The sequence below is a fragment of the Trichoplusia ni genome, chromosome 24, assembly GCF_003590095.1.
Source record: "Trichoplusia ni isolate ovarian cell line Hi5 chromosome 24, tn1, whole genome shotgun sequence".
Taxonomy (NCBI): domain Eukaryota; kingdom Metazoa; phylum Arthropoda; class Insecta; order Lepidoptera; family Noctuidae; genus Trichoplusia; species Trichoplusia ni.
This window is the reverse complement of record NC_039501.1, coordinates 4,283,554-4,302,824: the sequence shown is the minus strand read 5'-3', so window position 1 is coordinate 4,302,824 and position 19,271 is coordinate 4,283,554. Positions and strand designations below refer to the sequence as shown.

Genomic DNA, 19,271 nt, shown 5'->3' with positions numbered 1-19,271 from the left:
CACCTGTCTTTACTAAGCCGTTTCCTCTTTCTGCCTAAGTAAAGGGCTTTGACGAAGCCCGCCCATTTTTTAACATTTTACTTCCGTGCATCGAAGGCTAAAACGGAACGAAATAACTGAACCTCCATTGTCCTTCCGTCTGTCACCAGGCTGTATATCAGGAACCGTGACAACTAAACAGTCCCTCTAGGATATAGCTAAAATGTTCTGTGTAAACAGTTGAAATGTTCACAGAATATTGATTTCTGTTGCCGCTATAACATTTTTTTATACAATAACTAATTCGATTAGATCGAGGTTAAGCAATTGTCGTTACAATAGACAAGGTTTTACAAGCACTTTATTTTAAACTACTCCATCGTTATTAGCATCTTTTAAGGTATTTATAAGAAGATTATTCGTATTAAGCGTCCACATCGGCCTGATGTCACGTGGTCTACCTACTTTATAACATTTCATCACGTGAGCCTTGACCTGTTGATAGTTCGCATTTTCTAAATCCGCTGCCATATGACGTAATTCATCCAAAATTACTCGATCCCTCTTAATCCTGTGGACTTCTTCGAATAAGTATAACGTGGACATGTAATGAAGTTCCATATGTTTGCCGACTTCTTTGATTCTTCGAAAGTGGGCGTCGTACATGTCTTTCGGCCAGGCTGCCATGCCACTGATCGTTGTAGATGTTACTTTCATTTTCCTTGGGTATAGAGTACCTCCATACGTAATTCCTGGTGCGATGATTTTCTCATGAAAGTTAGTGTAAGGCTCGTTAGTACTATATATTGAAGGTTCACCATTTCGGAGAATTCTTTTCACCCTGAGAGTCTTATGTTTCGTTCTATTACCGTCGTCCCGCAAAATCTCATCCATAGGTGGAACAAAGTCACCGTTTTTACGAATTCCCAAAATAGGGATTCCTTCCTCAAGCTCGGTTTCTTCGTAGCTCAATTTGTCTGCAGCGATCATGATTGAAGAGTTTGACGAATCTTGAATTGTTAGGCCTTCGACTTTTTCACTGCTAGACCCTTCTGCGGAAGAACCAGCAGGTTTATGAGCTTTGTTTGAAGGCAGGAATGTAGTCGTGACCAACTGCAGCGCCTGTGGGAAAAAATACTATTTCTGCATGTCTAAAATGATCTCAAAAGAAGGTTTTAATAATATAGAGAAAGTGATGACAGTTGCAAGTTGTTAAATGATAAGTTGCATGTATTATTGTAATCGTTGAGATAACTCATAGCAATATTTCGAAATCCCAGTCCTAGTATGGCATAGACTTCTCCTGTATAAAGTTCCGCGCGCATTCCCCTATAAAGGCCAAGGGCCAAATAAGCTAATTGCTGTATTTCACAGTATCATTACATCACAGTATCAGTATTTCACAGTAACAGAAGGCCACTTACAAATATTTTAAATAGGAAGTTATTCATCGTCACTACGTTTTCATTTTCAATCAGAATATCATTCATGCATGTTAATGGAAAAAGTTAATTAAATTAAACCTAATTCAAGTTAAACCGATTAACAAGGAAAAGCGAATGTGAAATTGATTGATTAAATATACCTACATGGTTAGGTATGCTAGTTTCATAGGAATTCTAAGGTCTATGAAGGCGGTGCAACAGGACAAGATTTGCACCCTAGTACTTCCAACCTCTTGAATTAGCGATCATCGCTATGAGATTTGAACTTAAAGCTAGAAGACTCTTAAGTCTGAAAGATACGTCTCGAAATATCTTCAATCATACAAAGATATTTCGAGACTTCATGCTTAAAAAAAAAAAAAAAAAGATCACACAGTTGCCTGTCCAAAGCGGGATCGAACCTTGGAACGGGTGTGGTCCGCGAAGTCAGAAATATTTTAGATTTTTTTTCAGTACAAATTAAGCTAATCCGAAAAAACGAGCCATGAAAATCTGTATACATTTTACCAAAATATGGGCTTTAATTATACTACAGGCAACACTGAATGGACACGCTTTGCGATTTTCTTTTAGGATTTAATTTGACCATGAAAGTATCAGTCAGCTCCTTTCTATTAAGTTTAGCAGCCTGGCAAGCAGCTAAGCTTGACTAAATTACTTACGCATATTACAGAAAAACAGAAATCATTTCAAAGGGGCAGGTAAAAAAGGAAATAATAATATAAAAATGGTTCTTTTAATGGTTGTTTTATTACTTAGAATTAATTTTAGATAAAACCTTATTCAACAGGATTTAGATCACACCTTCGTTTGGGTTGTCTTTAAGAACGTTAATGACCACATGATTTGTATTTTTGTTATCCCAAAACCCGGAATATTTCTCCTTCTCTCTCTTTGCTTCACGGTAGCACTGCAGAACCCTCCTCTTCAAATCTTTATGTAGTGGACTTTCTAGTGTTTTGATCATAACTGTCATTTCGTCCAATATCAACCTACTTCTTCGAATCCTAGCGACTTCGCCGTATAAATATAAAGACGTCCAATAATTAGATTTCATTGTTTCTAGGACATGACGACGCATTTTCTCGTTTGATTCCCATGACCTTTGTTTGGCGGTTTCCCGTATGTTTATTTCTTGCATTTGCTGTTCAGAGTATTTTGGTCTTCGCCTCCTGGTTGGTAGCCATCTCAGCATGTATTGTTTTTCTAATATTTGGCTTTTGTTATCAGGGTTTACGAAGGGCGTGAAGAGGTCACTGGAATTCTCACTTTCTAGTGATTCCATTTCTATCTTAATACTTATATCCCGTGGTTCTTGGAAGGGTACGATCGAATCGTTGCGATTCATTAATGTTATTTTATCATTCAGTTCAACGACGTCAACGATTGCATCTATGGGATCTTGTGTTGTGTCTTCCGCTTCTATTTGAATGCTTATCTGAAAGGGATAAAGTTTATTTTGGCACTGTATACTAGTTAAATACTAAGTGACCAATTCGAGTCAGTTATGTAACATAAAAAGTGCCTGGAAAAGGCCTACTCGAGATGAAACTCTTATACCTGATTTTGAATTCAAAACTTAGTAAGGTTAGTTTAGTTATTAATATATTCAAAGTATCAAAATAAAAGTAGACTGGTAGGCGAAAAAAGGAAAATTCTCATCGTGCTGAACCCAAAATATGCGAATAGCGATAGAAAAGAATTAGGTACCTGCTTTAAAAACTTACTTCTAAGATAAAAAATATTTTCAATAACGATTTCAGTGCCATATCTGATACCACATACAGTTTTGTTCTCATGTGTATGCATGATTAACTGATTGTAACTAGAATTTTTTATTTTCTACCATCGAAATTAAAAATTATAAACAACCGAGGCATTTTCACATTACAACGTGACAATAAAATTGAGGTTTTATGTTAAGCGTTACACACCTACGCAAGCCCAACGACTGAATCTTATTAAAAATGCTCCTTAAAATGTATGAACAAGACATCGTAACAGTCGTTTCGATAGGCCACATGACCTTGACCTATCATTTCCATACATTCAAGCGTTTTTTAACAAAACGAGCGAATGTCGAAATATTTAGTGGTTTTTATGTTACAAATGTATGTGTAAAAGAAAGGTTAAATCTATACTAATATATAAAGCTTAAGAGTTTGTTTGTTTGAACGCGCTAATCTCAGAAACTACTGGTCCAAATTGAAAAAATATTTTTGTGTTGAATAGACTATTCATCGAGGAGAGCTTTAGGCTATAAATCATCACGCTGCGACTAATAGGAGCGAAGATACAATGGAAAATGTGAAAAAAACAGGTATAAACAGGCAGGTTTAAATCATAACTTATATCTTCTAACCACGGGGACGAAGTCGCGGGCAACAGCTAGTAAAAAATAAATAGATAACATAAAAAACGCGTCCTCCAATCCGAATATAAAGAATACATACGAAATGAGAACCTCCTTTTTGAAGTCGGTTAAAATTTAACACACTTACATGAAATTTGAATACTTTTTAGAATCGATTTGAACACCGCATTGTGGGTAGGAGAGTACTGAAACATCACATAACCCATTTCAATAGTAATTTCATTGAAATGTGTCAATAACAAAATGCAATTTTGTTTATACAATAAATGTCAATCACTGATAAACTCGATATGGTGTGAGTAAAGTGATTTGAATTCTAAATTCACGTACCATGGAATTTATGAACTTATTTTTATTTTTTTATTTAGTCTCTATTCTGTGTTTAAAGGAGGTAGTTATAATGCCATTAAGATGTTTTATTTTTAATAAATTTATTACGCTTTTTAGGAACAATAAAAAAAAAGAAAAAAAATTCTTTATACCAAAATTTATTGGTCCCTGGTCTAATAGATTGGGCGTGAAGAAAGTATAGTCATACACACACTCACACTTTCACATTATTGATCAATATTAATTTGACTGCATGGATAGCAGAGTGATTGAGGTCACCACGCGTAGGACAAGCATTTGTGTGGTCTTCGAATGCTTGCTGAGTCAGAATTTCTTAGCGCACGTGATTTGTATGTTTGTGAAACCACCTGCGACTCAAGGATTAAATTCAAACAAAAAAAGAAAAGGGTACCTGGAACACTCAATTACTTGTTAAATGGGTGTGCCAGTTATTCTTAGCTGTTTTCTGACAAAAGCAGACATGTTTACATCGAAGTGGGTTGGTCACGTCACTTGAAAGCTTGACCGAAGGAAAAGCATCGTCAGATCCTCTGGACGGAGGAAGGATTCGACTTCAAGGTCACCCGCATGTTGTGTGATGATCATATTGGATAAAGCACGTGGTCAGAAGTGGTTAAAATAGAAGTTTGGGAGGAGTGAGGGAATTTTGCACAGCAGTGGAATCATAAAAGACTAATTAAAAAAATGTGTTTGATATCTAACAATAAATTCTACTTTGTTTCTAGGCAGAACCAATGCGGTATGTAGTGCCACCAGAATTCAGATTCATAAACTACCCACCATTTACAGCAGACCTACTCAAAGGATTGAAACCTGTAAGGACCTCGAGGAAACCCCCAAGTCGAAGGAGATTGTGAAACAACTCATGGTAATACCAGTTCTAAAGTAAAGTGAATAAAGTTCATTATGTAATTTCATTTTGTTCTATTTTTATTTCTTTTAAATAAAGAGTTTTGATTTAAATTTTTATTTATGAACTTGAGGAGATAGTTCTTTATTTGTTAGTTAGTACTTTAGCATGTTGTATGGAACCCTTAGTGTTGGGAGTCTGACTCACACTTGACTAGTTTTTACTTTTGGTTGTTATCAATTAAATTATTAACAACTGTATAGTATAACTTTACCTTTCAACCCCACTCCACAATTTTCGCTTTAGCAAAGTCTTCAAGCTTCATTTTCTTGATACTAGGGGGTAAATCATCACCGTACACTTCATATTCTGAATTATAAGTCCATGGTAATGTGTGGGTGACTCCGTTACCATCATAAATGAGTGTGTTCCCATTGTCTGAGTCATTGGGTTTGCTTGTCTTCCCAACCATAAACTTATGGAACAAATCTTCAAATGATGGGAATGTGACATCTTGAGGTTTATTTTTAAAGGCAACTGAAATTATAAAAAAGTAATACATATATAGGAAAGTTGTAGGCTAGAGTTAATTTAAAGGTAATAATAGCCAGTGAATAGTGCACAACTGGGCAAAGGCTTATGATATTAAGTAATTTTTTAACATGGTACATGAATAAAAATCTACTCCCTTAAGTAAATGTTTGGACTCAAGCACATAAGACTACATATAAATAATTATTTATAATATCTTTTATCATAGTCCTTAAAGTTGAAAGGTCATTATTGGAACTCTAGCAGAATACAAGAAACTTTACTTAAGAGTAGAGAATATTATTTTGGCATTAGAAATTGAATTTCCTATTTATATACGGTCCATATCCTCATTGTGCCTGTTATTTAAGGGTTAAGACTCACTTATTTGCAAGTGACAAAAATAGTGGTTTCTTAGGTTTACGCGTAAGACTCACTTATTTGCAAGTGACAAAAATGTTTATCTTAAATATAAGTTAAGTTATTTTTTTTAGTGTGTTGATAGAACATGAGTGCAACTAAATAAATTACAAAGTTGTTCACTCATGTATCTTATAAAATTGCAGTATTTTAGAATACAAGACTTACCATAGTCTTGAAAGGCTTTTAACTGTTCTTGAGTATAGTGTGAGAAACGACAAATGCTACCAAATTGACAGGTGCCAGTCGCAAACCTAGAACATGGCTTCTTCTTACTCTCTTCTGCTAATATTGTTTCAGGATCTGAAAATAAAGTTTAAATATTTTTGTTAAATGAGCTAGCAACAAAGGCAAGCAATACTTGCAAGACAAAAAATGAAGAGTTTGTTTGGTAAACTTTTTATATCATGGTGAATGGAGAATAGTGTTTTTTTCTTCTTGCATGCAATTATTTTATGAAATACTAGTGAATTGTCATATGATATTTATATTTTTTCTTGTTAAACATCCAAATTTTCATAAAAACTCTAGTTTCTATCCATCCCTGTTCACCCCATTTTACCATAGTTAAAGACTAATGATAAACTATCTGATGTCATCAGTACAGATGCCACTGATTTGCCACAAGTTCAGGTTCGTCAACAGAAATAATAATTAATTACCTTTGAATTGTTGGTAATGTTCTTGAACCAGCTTCTGGTGAACCATTCCCCTGTTATGCGTTTTAACTATTGTCGGTGTAGCCACCATTGTTTTATCGCAATAATCACAGTGGTATCTTTTACCCATCTTTAAATTACTAGTAATATTATTTTTGGTATGATTGTAAACATACAGTGTAATGTTTACACTGTATGTTTGTTTTCTGGATGTTTTATAGGTTATAAAAATCAATAGTATGTAAAAATTTTAAGCTTTAAGGTTGTACACAATCTGAGCTTCGAATTGGTTTACAGAAAACAGGGTTTTTTTTTCATTTTAACTATTGTTGAAGTAAAATTATCGTGATTTCGTTAACTCTGGAGCTCTGTCAATTAAAGTTTTATCAAACTGACAAACACCGAGTCCACAGATTATAACAACAGGATCGATTAAGAATTTTAAGATATATTTTTTTTGCCTATCGCTATATAGCCCAATAACTCTTGGGCCAAAGTATGTAGGTACGCAGTTGGCTCCCGCAACATAAAATATACTAGGCGGCGGCGCGGGCGGGGAACAGGAGACAGGACAGAAAGAATCAAGCAGATATCTACTTGCATTCTTTTTTAAAATTTAATGGCAATAAATTAATTTATAATAATTATATTTGTGAAAGAACTTGCTCACCAGACTGTGCTAGAAGTGAGTCTATCAAAGTACCTCATTGTCAAAGGATTTAAAAGGATGCTTTACTTTGTTTTGTAGATAATGTTTAAAAACTTCATTTTATTTTCAAAATGCTTTGTTTTTTTTTTGTCTTAATGTATTAAAAAATGTGTTGAAAATATTAATTTTTTTATAACTTTTTTTTTGGATATTTTTTTTTTCTTTTCCCTTTTCGCTGCTCTCTTTATTTTTCTAAATTTGCATTGTTTGTAGTTAAATACAAAATATAATGTGTATAATACTGGTGATCTGTGACACAGGTTTTACCTAAAACAGACTCCAGTCTCTATGTCATGTACAACACTTTTATGTAACCATAATTTTCTGATGATGAGAAAAATAAAGACATTTTGATTTTGATTTGACCTCAGGTTTAAAATAAAAACAACCATTATTTTATTACTTTATTGTTAATCCTAAAAATTTGGAAAAGACCTTTCGTCCCACGAGTCCCGTCGAAGTCTTCGAACGTCGTATGGCCTATAATTATCAGTGAACTGATGTTGAGGGTAATAGTTACCCACATACATATTATCATTAAACGAATGCTTAGACAAACTAGGCTGATTAGAAGCTTCAACCAACTTATGGAAAACATCGAAATTATGTGGCGGCACAGTGTGCGTTGCCGGTGCTTGTGTAGTTCGTTTTGCCACTGGTGTGTAAGAATATGTATTTGTGCCGTAATCATTGTAGTCATCTATAATTTTGGAATCTGTATGGTGATGTGGTAAGCCTCTGCTTCGCGGTCTAGAGTAAACCTCTCTTTCTTGAGTGAAATGGCTTCTATTAGGCACCCAGTTGCGCCCTGGAAGCAAGTCCATATGAGGCGATGCAGTCTGAACTGTGTACAAAGTAGGAGTGTACACTATTCCGTTTCGTGTCAGCGTAGGACGGTATCTGGGAATCATAATTTCGCTTATACTTCTCATTCCCATGGCATCTGTAAAGGAAAAAAGATGAAAACATTAATATGACCTGCGTTTCTTGTTGTTCTTATCGTAGATTTATGTCTAACCTGGTATCAAGTTTCGCCCGCAAAACTCTCTATACACCTAAAGTTTTCAGAAGTGCCGTTTTCTCCGCGATCGTTTAGGGTACATTACTTTATAATGCACATGAATTCAAAAGGACGTAGGTGCCGGGGTTCGAAACTGCGACCTTTTACTAGGCAGTCCAACTATTACCTATATTACTATACTATCACTGCTTACCTTGCCAAAAAAATGTAATTTATGAAACTGTGTACGAAATTGAACTCCTTTGAAACGGCTTGACCGATTCTCATGAAATTGTGTGAATACAGTTTAGGTTTGAGAAACGGGCAACATCTGTTTTATTTTCATTCCCTTTTTTTATATGGCATAACAACGTATGGTGGGTGAGTTAGAAATTTTTAAAAACTCATTAAATGTGCTGCCTTTTATGTAGAGGTGGTGTTGTTAAAGTTTCCCCAATCATAAAGTACCTAAGTCTTCCAAACACGAGACGAAAATTGTAATAAAACAAGTCCTTTAAGTTCCCTACTGATGTGTCAGATGTGTGGTTAGATGTGTGGTAGATGTGTGTTTACTAATTACCTAACATGCTTCCATCATCATGCGGACCATAACGCCTCATATTCAACGGCCTATGTTCTTTAATCTCTGACTTCGGTGTGTCCATCCTTCCCTTAACACTAGCGATCTTCTTATCTCCATAATCTTCTCCGCTAAAACCTCTTTCACCAGTATCAAGACTGGCATCTTCGTTAGAAAAATCTTTTTGAATATCATGTAAGTGTTCAGCACTTCTCCAACTGCTTTCTTCATCGTGAACTCCTAAATCTTCAATATCAGGGGCTTGGGTATGAGTTGTATGTTCGTAAACCGTTTCTATGTCTTCTTGTTGTGTGCTACTCTCGTTCTCCACTGCTTTAGCATCGTTGGATTCTGTGTCTACTTCTATATGTTCTGGAATCAACTTATGGACATATTCATCTGAATTATCACTTACTGCGCCGTCGAAAAATTGTTCAAACTTTGGAACGTCCGTTGAGTTTGTGTCCTCGATTCCTCCACTACGGTTGTCTTCCTCTTGTATATGGTCGTAATTAAAAGGCTCTTCTAGTTTATCATCATCGGCACCTCTCTGAACGACTTCTATTGATTCCGAATCAACTTCAATGGGACCGGTTGCAGTATTCTCTATGCTGTCGACTTTGTCATCTGGTTTAAAATCGTCCTGGAAATGGGCAATTTTATTTTGAAGTAATCCACAATTTCAATGGTCAACCTTATCATTACGAGATTAAAATCCGGAAGGCAGGTAAATAATTAAACTGATTCCGATTTAAAAATAAAATTTGCACAATAATAATAGCGTATAGAAATGATAATCATTTTCTTTTAGAATTAGTTGTGCAAGCTATATCTACAATACATTATTGTTGTAATAAATTTGCTCGTTGCAACTTCTAAGGAAAAAAATATGAACTATTTTAAAATTAGATTTAAACTCAAAAATTACCTTTTCAGCGAAAACCGTTATGAAAAGTGAGAATATAAACAAAACAGCATAAAACTTAATCATCGTGTCATATTAATGTGCGAACACATTCGTACAACTTATTGAACTAAATGTAAGTACGGAAAATGGGCTGATTATTGTCCATGCATGAAATCGATTTGCGTAAGTACGTATTTCTACGAGAACCGTAGTCAATCAGGTTGCTATCACAGTTACTTATTATTTTAATGCTGATTAATTTTTACGCCTTTCTTTCACGCCATTCTTCGGGCCGTCTCTAACAATGTTTAGATGGGCATAAGGTTCGACACTGCTAACCGCTCTGGTTTTGTCTCTCATACATATGCAACTACTTATAAAGTTTAGCGGCTTGACATCATGTTTAAATTTATAGATCGTCATCATTTCATTGATTTTGGTCCGGAGGGCGCTGATACCCAGGATTGACTAACAAGTAGGCTTTAACTCTAAGCAGTGGTCTCTGTTTGCCAATATATTTTTTTTTTGTATTTAAACATATACCCCAAATCTATTACACCATCGGTAAAGTAGATAATCCATTGAAGTTTGAAAATTTTTAAATTATCTTGAAGAAAACAGCTGAACTGTTTTTTATGAGGATTTATTAGGCTACGTCAGATGATCGATGCAAAGAAAGTTTATTAAGAGGATCCTCTTTTTGCATCAAGGGTTAAAAGGTAAGACTAAACTGCCTTGGACATGCCATAGTTGTGTTCTACTAATAACGAATCCTCAATGCGCTACAGCATCAGAGAAGAAGCATCGGACGAGTATCGCAACCAAAGTGTAATTTCATAGCGTAAGCATTGCGACTGAATCGTGGTTATCGGGCAAGGGAAAACGCATCCCGGTACGCGTGGCAAAATTGATAGAAGTCGCCTTAGGTAAGGCGAAAACTTAAACTGACCTTAGGAAGAGAGACTGCGTTTGACATCACATAGGCCGACATTTTAACTCCACTTTTCTCAAAATGAGATAAGCTATTGTAGTAGGAACCATTTCTAATGCTTATTGTGAAAACCTACAGACTTAATTAGGTAGGTTCTTAAAATGATGCCAATGCCCATACCACGTTGAACAAACCGGTTCTCGTCCGATCACCGAAGTTAAGCAACATCGGACGGGGTTATTATCTGTCTGGGTGATTGCCCGGGAATAACGCGTGTATTTTCAGGTTTGCATTGCCATACACCGACACAAACATTTAGATGACGTAGCACGGCGATAAGAGTCCACCAAAAAACCCCGCTTTACAAAAAAAAATGTTTCTAGAAGAGATTGCAGTCTAGGAATTTGTTAAGAGAGGTTGTAAACACACCTCCTTGTCCATGACATAGTTCGCTGTTTTGTTTTGTAGAAGAATAATCAATGCTGACAGCTAATTGTAAAAAGAAGTCGAAGGAACGGTGAGACAATCAGCTAAAAACGGAGCCTTTGGAAAAGATTTCTTTTTTAATGTGTTTTTTTTTGTTAATTTACATTGTGGTAAGTATTCATATTACTTTATCTAGATTTCGTTTCTTCTGTTACAGATTTAATATTTGCTAGCAGCTAAAATATACGATCGGAACATTTGTCAAATTGTGTGTGTAAAAAAAGAGAAAATAAAGTTTTAATGTAATGGACGTTATATTTTTGGACGCTGAAGCTGAACTCAGTTTTCTATTTTAATATATTTTGGAGGTTTTGATCCGTGAAGCTCTTTAGAGCTGATTCACACATCAATGAAACCACACTTCCGAACAGTAGACAGTTATGTTGTCCATATAATATCTATTTTTTTAATTATAGCTTTTATTTTTATACCGTTTGCATTGATTTTGTAAATCTACCTTCGAACTTATTAGATTTTTGGGTCAAAATCTTTCACTCAACATATCTAGTCTGGGTTCTGCTATATGGGAATTGAATCACTGAGGTTATACCAGAATTCATACTGAACTGAGCGCATTCAACGTTATGGTGGTTTAATTAACGTTTACCTTTCTTAAATTGACAGCTTTGTTACAACAGCTGACTGCCAACCAATGGATGCAAAGAACAGTCGCTATTTATTGACCAAATTCCTGGGTTGAATCAAAGACTTGACTTTCAGCCAATAGTAACCTATTAGTCTATTAATAGTGAATAGTAAACATGTATCTATATAAATTCTAAACTGGGATTAAATTCTAAATAATATTAATGCCAGGCGTAAAGAGTTGTTTTCAGAACTTTTTCGCTGAGTGGCAAGTCTTCCATAAATTACAAAAAAGTTAAATAAAAAAAAACTATTGACCACAACTTAGTGCTATGATCTCTACTCTATACAGTATTATGGTCTCTTCGAAGAACGGAGAACCCAAAATTAACAAAACCCACACTGCCACCAAAGCTATTTCATCTATAACCCTCACTCTGTTCAAGTGTTGTAATAATTTCATTGTTTCAGCACGACCTTATTTTGCAACGCTAAGAGGAGACACCATAATTCAACTTTGAACTGTGACCACATCTCCTTATAATGAGCCAGGTAAAGTTAATCAGGGCCTTTGCTCTTCCCATCTAGATAAGTTTGATATAAAGTAGTTAAAAATAATAAAAAAAACACTTCTGCATTGAGAACTTTAATTCTTGCATCACCGTGGCTTTCACAAAGATTCTTGAAGTGACATGCACAACGACACACAGATTCAGAACAAAAGCATTTGTGCATCACACAAATTCTTCTCCTATGCGGGTATCACCTGGCGATTGGCTGGGATATGACAAGCGAATATAAACGACGGGTTGTTACAAATATGACTCCTTGATATGGGTATCAAATGCAGAAACACTAACAAATTAAAAATTGAATTAGTGAATCGGGATTTTTTTATTAAAAATTTATATTGGTAATCTAATTTGTGGGAGGCCTAGGAAGCGGTGGTGTGACGATCTTAACGCTCACCGCACGGGCTGGTTCCATGAGGCCCAGAACAGAATTGTGGAAGGATTTGGGGGAGGCCTTTACCCAGCAGAGGGACACTGTGGGCTAGATAAAAAATAATAATTTTAAAGTATCTATAGGTGAGTCGTTTGGACGTCTGTCACATAAACATGTATCCATATTTCGAAAATATTTTACAGAAAGCTGGACCAAGGCCCAGTCGAGATTTCAAGAATGTAGCGACAACCCAAGAGGAAGAAGATGCCTATGACTTTCTTAAGCACAGGACTCATGTCAAACTTACCAGGTATATCACTTTACTAAGCTACTTCACCAGCTTCAGAGGGTCGATAACCATAATAGATAAAGTTTTTATAAGGTATTTTGCTTCGCCGTTTCTAGCAAGTGATAATTACGTTTGTATTACCTAAAGCGTAACGAAATAGCAGTAGCATCTTTATCTTGTTTTGTCACACAGAATTATAAGGTGAGTAACGCGTGGGTAGACCGTTACAGTTTACTCACGCATAGGTATGCGTCGGGATAGCGTTTTTACGAAAAAAAACCGTTCATCAGACATTTTCCGAAAAATATTGCAAACCATTTTTTTTACCTCATAATTAATTCGCTGTGAAATAAAATCTCGTGTGACGTCATTTTCCAGTAAGATTTTTACTAGCAAGTGATGTCGATGACTAGGCTAATTTGAATTCTTGAATATTTCAGCGTATTTGGCTCCGTGGCCCATATTGTTAAGGGTGCTTTGGGAGGCGGAATCCTTAGCGGTCACGTGGCGTACATGAAAGCTGGAGTAGGCGTCGCGGTACCACTCAATGTCATTTTTGGTGCTTACATGGCGTACTGTCTACATGTAAGTGAGTTAAGCGTTGATATATTTACTGGCCTGTTGGTCTTGGCAACTAGAGTCATCATTGTAACGTTTTGAAAGTGCCTGGAAAACGGCCTACTTGAAATAAAAACTTTTAGTTTTGGTAAGTGGCCGACGGCCGTGACTGTTATACCGGGGAATGTGGGTTCGATTCCCACTCAGGACACGTGTTGAGTGGGAATCGAGTGTTGATGAGCACGATGAGCACGCACGAGCGATTCAGTTGAAAATTAACTAAAGTTCAAGTCAATTTAACAAAAAAAAAATGAGATAATCTTTCAGTATGCTATTTACTTGCTACTTTAGAAGATAGATATCTCTACGATACTATTTCTCTATTGTATATTGTATGTTACTCATTTCAGCTACTAGTATGGTCATCCCAAGTACTTTACAAACGGACAAGAATACCGAGTATGTCATATTCGGATGTGGGTGAAGCAGCAATGATGTGCAGTAGATTTCCAACTCTTAAGAAAGTAGCCAGGTTTTTCAGGTAACAAATTTTTCTATTCGTTTCGTTTTGGAGAAACATTTTGGGGATTTCTGATGGCGTATTGTAGTAAATTATGGCTTGCATAAAGCTGTGTTACACCACGCTTTCTTGCAGAAACGATGCCTTCACGGATTTATCCCAAAAAAGAAACAAAATGTGTGTAGGCAACAGGTTTAAAGAATTTGGTTTTTTTTTTAATATTTGCTCATCAATCGTCTTAACGTCATCTTGTATATTTTGTTGTAAAATAAGTGATAGCGTTATGCTATGGAGTTTATAATGCCACTTCTTCATAGCCAGAGACCTACATACGGCGATACGGGATGATGTCTATATTATAAGTGCCTGAAAAATAGCCTATTCCAAATAAAAACTTCATTTAACATTCTTGACGTTCAAAAAATTCTAACCTAACTTGAATAAATGGGTCTTGTATAGTGTAGCTTAAATGTCATACGAGTATTTGTTATTCGTTAGCGAATGTAATTTAAACTGTAATTACAATTCACAGGTATACGATAGACGGAATTATATGTCTAGATCTGTTTGGTTCATGTTGTTGCTATCTGATTATAATATCGAAACAACTTAAGCAGCTCGTCGAAGATACCCATGCCTCTTCTTTTGAAGGGTCTTTCCCAGGTGAGACATGCGGAGAATTATTATTATCTAAAAGTTTTGGGCAATGGCAACCATGGTCAAACGGTAGTAAAAGTCAAATTATGAAAAATACCTCGTCGCTGGCCCATAAGAAGGCAGGATCATCTCAATTCCTAAACCAGTTCTTTTCTCATTCGTACCTTTATAGCAAGTGATTCGCATATAAGGAAGGTCTTTGCGCTGAAGCGGGGCACTAATGAATTAAAAATAAATTATCTTATGTAGCTGGCTAGGTTATACCTGCAAAAGTTGATCGATAACAGGTTAAGCTACGCTTGACACGGTCGGTTCGTAAACGGTTGACCATCTTTGTCATAACGAGTTCCTCCGTGTTGCCCAGGTAACTCCGCTCCTTGTAAAACACTGGTAGCTGAATCCAATTAGACTGGAAGACGACCCCAACATAGGGAAAAAGGCTAGGCCGATGTCATACTTAGGATTAAAGATGATATATTATTTTGGATCCATGACATGATTTGGAATCTGTGTGTATTTTACAAAGAGGCATAGCTTAATCTATTTCTATGGCACGCTCAGTCTCGCCCCCCCCCCCCTCACACTGGATCGTTTTTTTTTCTCTTTCAGGGTACCCGGGCCTAAGAGTATACATGGGTTGTATGATTCCGCTGATTGTCGTCATTTGTATGATTAGGCATTTGAAATATTTGGCTCCTTTTTCAATTGGGGCGAACATTGTCATCGGTAAGTGCTATATAATTATTTTAATGGTTATTTGTGTTAAAATCTGGCATGATTAGGTTTTATGTGATTGAATGGAATACCTCAAATTTACACCTACGAAAATAGTTAGTTTCGTTTGTTTACAAAAAGACAAGACACAAGATGATAAATTTTAATTGTTCTCTAAATATTTGGTTTTAATTTTCAGTATTCTGTATTATGCTGGCCGTCTACTATGCTTTTGATTACAACCCTGCTTTCGAAAACATGACATTGGCAACGACAGCGTATAACACATTCGAGTTTATCGGGATGACAGTGTTTAGTATGTCGTGTGCCGGTGTCGTTATCGCTATTGAAAACAACATGCGAGAGCCCTACAGATTCCCACAGACTTTGTTTATTGGTAAGTAATAAACAAATAACAACGACAAATACAACAACATAATAACGAGGTTGAAGTAGAGCTGGGCAGGCTACTAGGCCAAACGAAGTGACGGCAGGTGGACTAAGGCGGTGACAGGATGGTGGCACAGACAAGCTTCGGTCGTCCGGGAGCAAGATGGGTCGATGACATAGTAAAGGTCTCGGGTCGAGTCTGGATCAAGCTAGCACAAGACTGTAGAAATTGGCATGAGAGGCCTCCCCTGGCCTATGTCCAGCAGTGGGAGGATAAAGGATGATGATGATTGTTCTTTTAAAACGTCTCCTGCACTGCACTAAGTCACCAAGACTCGGAACAAGAAATTGTGGATTACACAAATCCTTGTCCTGCGCAGGAAACGAAACCGACACTCGTCATTCACAGTGGGTGTGGCGTGGTAACCTATACCGTTCGGCGATACATGCAATCATTTTATTTATTGCTTAAGTTAGGTTTTACTTTCATTTATTTACTTCATTCCCCGCCATGGATGTCCTTCTATGATGTACAGTAAAGAATATTCTATTCTATTCTATGTGGATTTAATGGTTACCACGAAATTTTATTTTTAATCACGTTTTTGTTTTCAGGGATGTCATTGATCGTCCTTTGCACCTTCCTTGTGTCATTCTTCGGTTATGCCGCATTCTTGGAGAAATGTGAATCGCCTATTACGATCAACTTTCCCATGAGCTTGTAAGTTATAAGATTCTTTCGTCGTAGTCAACTAGCTTAACTCTCCCTATAATCAACGGCTTAGAATCTTTGCTAAGATGCCTTTTTACAAATTTGAGACAGAAAACATACGAAAACTATTAATTGTGATGTAACTTTTAAGAGCTTATTTCACAGTGTATTATTTTTCTAATGCTAGTCTCAAAATAAGCAAAACTTGTATTGTGAGCAAAAGGTAGCCGATCAGACAGAACACATGGTCGTGCTCAAACATGTGTCCTGGGTGAGAATCGAACGCACTACCTATAATTCATAGTAGATTTTTAATCGTGGCAATACTTTCAGGTCGGACAAATTCTTGAAAGCTGCCATTGCTCTTATGATCTACGTGACTTTCGCTCTAAACTTCTTTGTACCGTTTAATCTGTGCTTCTATTACCTGAAGCAGAGACACCCTGTACCAAAGAGGCCGCAATGGGAGCTTGTTTACCGAGCGATATTCGTTTGTGGGATCGGTACTATTGCGATTGTATTCCCAGAAATTAACGCCATCATGGGATTTGTAAGTAACCCTTCCATTTTGGTATATTACCTACTTTTGGACTTTCATTTACGGGACGTTGTTGAGATGGGCAGATGGTATGAAATAGATAGCAGGAACAAGGTAGATGCGAAGGGCAAACTCAACTACGAGAAACGTACGGACAGAAACAGAAGTAGTCTAACACATTAAAACTGTACACAATCAAATTCAATTAGTTTTCATATGTTATTAAGTGACAGTTCACCTATTTAGTCTAAAAAATACGGGTATGACTGATTGGCAAATGGCAGCTTTTACCAAGCTGTAAGTTACTTAACGCTGATGATGATCATGATGATGATGATGATGGGACGTTGACAGGTTGAAGAAGCTAGAAAACGCCGAGAGCACGCTCGGTTCATATCTGTTGTTTTTTTTGAAGATTAGGGAAAAAAATTATCTTGTCAGAAATTAGTTTTTTTAAACATTTGTGATTGATAGACTTCTGACGATTATTGTGCAATTTTCAGCTGGGAACCTTCTGCCTGTCAAACATGGCCTTCATTTGGCCTAATGTCATCAATCTCTTGGTAATCTGGGACAGGCCTGGACTGGGCCACATGAATTGGAGATTCTGGAGAGCGATAGTTCTTATATGCATTGGGATCTTCATCTTTATCTGCGGAAGTCTCGTCAATGCTATGGAATTGGTTAGCGTGTTTATTGAAATGAACCTTTAAATATGAATCTGCGGAATTGATTGCTAGACAATCGCGAGCTTACTAAACCTGCTAAACGCAAAACTAGATACACTTCACATTAAATTATTAGTTTCTTGTTATGAAATTATTTTACAGCTCCTTATATTTAGGCCTTTTCTATCGAACCAAAACCTACTTTTTTTATTTTTCCTGTTAAATTAATAATTACTCTTGAGTATTATTTTTGTACTGGCGGCGATATAATAATTAGATATTTTTGACGATATCATCGATGAATATCATTGATTTGACTGACACTGCGCGGCTTGTCGCAGTTTTGATCCTCACCACCAAACTCCACACAAACAAAATTCGTGTGATCCACAAATGCTTAATTACTTTGGTGTCAGGGAGATTCGTTCCAAAAATAACACCTGAATATATATATATATAAACCTTGTTGCCACCGAAGCAAATTTCCGAAGTCATATAATTAGGTGTGTGGAAGGAGTGGAGACGTTGTAATAGTCCCTCAAGTTCTTCACTTCTGTCTTAAGTGGAATGAATCTCCAGAAAGGGTATTGTGGTGCTACAATGGGATGGAAAGCCCATGCCCAGAAATGAACTGCGACTGCCTGCCAGATGTCTGTATTTACGCGATTGCCTGTATACGCCAAAGAGTAGGCAACTGCGAAGAATGCAATTTTAAGGTTCGGTTATATAGGTACTCTGCAATAACATATGTCACCACAATTCGCTGTTATAGTGTTAATGCGATACGATTAGTTACAGCATGTAAGGTTTCTTTTTTATAGTACCTATTTGCTTGATAGATTTATTTGTTATATGTTTTGTATTTTTTTTGCGTTTGTTTTTGGTTTTCTGATAAATGTGCGGTTTGAATTAAAATTTATTTATCATTGCATCGGTTTTTTTATTGACTCTGCATGGTAACGTCATTTCTGCTGCCTCAACTTTTTAATATTCAGACTTCATTTACACTTGAATACAAATTCTGGTTGCCTATATTAGGTTCAATGGCGACAGTTGTCCTGTGAGTGATGATAGATCTATCCCAGTAGGAAGGAGCTGGATGCGAGCAGCCGAAGATAGATCTCCGAGGATAGATCTCGATGTAGTGCAATAGGGGAGGCCTAATCATGACAAGAGGAAAACTTTGATGAACATAAAATGCAACTTCAATTAATATTTATATCCAAATATAAGATTGCCGTTACTTTTATAGCGTTATATAACCTTTAGAGTCAGTTTTCATTAACTATACCTATGACATGAAGTGTTTGGTATATATTTTTATTTTTTGTGTTGTAATTCAAGTTAATGATGGGGTAAGGTTTACCTTAAAACATTTTCTAGCCGTTATTGCATTGTCAGTTCCAAAGTCTATAAAATAAGACATTTTATAGAACTCACGCAACGCCATCTATTTTAAAACTAAGCATAGCT

General features: G+C 36.2%; 3 protein-coding genes across 5 annotated transcripts; 1 reads left to right on the top strand and 2 right to left on the bottom strand.

Annotated features, from left to right (window-relative positions):
• Positions 1 to 2,152: 2,152 nt before the first annotated feature.
• LOC113505157 (zinc finger matrin-type protein 5-like) lies at positions 2,153 to 6,989 on the bottom strand. Its single transcript, XM_026887720.1, has 4 exons — positions 6,613 to 6,989; positions 6,119 to 6,253; positions 5,274 to 5,536; positions 2,153 to 2,862 (listed from the first exon to the last, which is right to left on the bottom strand). The coding sequence occupies exons 1-3, from the start codon at positions 6,737 to 6,739 to the stop codon at positions 5,277 to 5,279; spliced, it is 522 nt and encodes a 173-aa protein (XP_026743521.1). The 5' UTR covers positions 6,740 to 6,989; the 3' UTR covers positions 2,153 to 2,862; positions 5,274 to 5,276.
• Positions 6,990 to 7,679: 690 nt separating this feature from the next.
• On the bottom strand, positions 7,680 to 9,969 carry LOC113505172. Its single transcript, XM_026887754.1, has 3 exons — positions 9,827 to 9,969; positions 8,899 to 9,541; positions 7,680 to 8,261 (listed from the first exon to the last, which is right to left on the bottom strand). Exons 1-3 carry the CDS (start codon positions 9,887 to 9,889, stop codon positions 7,735 to 7,737), a joined length of 1,233 nt encoding a protein of 410 aa, XP_026743555.1. The 5' UTR covers positions 9,890 to 9,969; the 3' UTR covers positions 7,680 to 7,734.
• A 62-nt stretch (positions 9,970 to 10,031) lies between these two features.
• LOC113505170 (proton-coupled amino acid transporter-like protein CG1139) lies at positions 10,032 to 18,055 on the top strand. 3 transcript variants are annotated; one of them, XM_026887753.1, is made up of 11 exons: positions 10,032 to 10,280; positions 12,279 to 12,359; positions 12,956 to 13,062; positions 13,482 to 13,626; positions 14,010 to 14,140; positions 14,652 to 14,782; positions 15,386 to 15,502; positions 15,690 to 15,887; positions 16,496 to 16,601; positions 16,926 to 17,142; positions 17,634 to 18,055. In XM_026887753.1, exons 2-11 carry the CDS (start codon positions 12,351 to 12,353, stop codon positions 17,841 to 17,843), a joined length of 1,371 nt encoding a protein of 456 aa, XP_026743554.1. In that variant the 5' UTR covers positions 10,032 to 10,280; positions 12,279 to 12,350; the 3' UTR covers positions 17,844 to 18,055. The 3 variants fall into 3 exon arrangements, with proteins under 3 accessions (XP_026743554.1, XP_026743553.1, XP_026743552.1); XM_026887752.1 differs by lacking the exon at positions 10,032 to 10,280 and adding an exon at positions 11,127 to 11,332; XM_026887751.1 differs by lacking the exon at positions 10,032 to 10,280 and having other exon boundaries at positions 11,127 to 12,359.
• Positions 18,056 to 19,271: the final 1,216 nt, after the last annotated feature.

Excerpts from the sequence above, each read along its gene's own strand:
- LOC113505157 (XM_026887720.1), bottom strand. The coding sequence starts at position 6,739 with ATGGGTAAAAGATACCACTGTGATTATTGCGATAAAACAATGGTGGCT. Across the intron at positions 6,254-6,612 it reads ACATTACCAACAATTCAAAG|ATCCTGAAACAATATTAGCA; the intron begins GTAATTAATTAT and ends CTTTATTTTCAG. Across the intron at positions 5,537-6,118 it reads AAAAGCCTTTCAAGACTATG|TTGCCTTTAAAAATAAACCT; the intron begins GTAAGTCTTGTA and ends TTATAATTTCAG.
- LOC113505172 (XM_026887754.1), bottom strand. The coding sequence starts at position 9,889 with ATGATTAAGTTTTATGCTGTTTTGTTTATATTCTCACTTTTCATAACG. Across the intron at positions 9,542-9,826 it reads TAACGGTTTTCGCTGAAAAG|GACGATTTTAAACCAGATGA; the intron begins GTAATTTTTGAG and ends GCCCATTTCCAG. Across the intron at positions 8,262-8,898 it reads TGATGATGGAAGCATGTTAG|ATGCCATGGGAATGAGAAGT; the intron begins GTAATTAGTAAA and ends TTTCCTTTACAG.
- LOC113505170 (XM_026887753.1), top strand. Across the intron at positions 13,063-13,481 it reads ACTCATGTCAAACTTACCAG|CGTATTTGGCTCCGTGGCCC; the intron begins GTATATCACTTT and ends TGAATATTTCAG. Across the intron at positions 15,888-16,495 it reads CCCACAGACTTTGTTTATTG|GGATGTCATTGATCGTCCTT; the intron begins GTAAGTAATAAA and ends TTTTGTTTTCAG.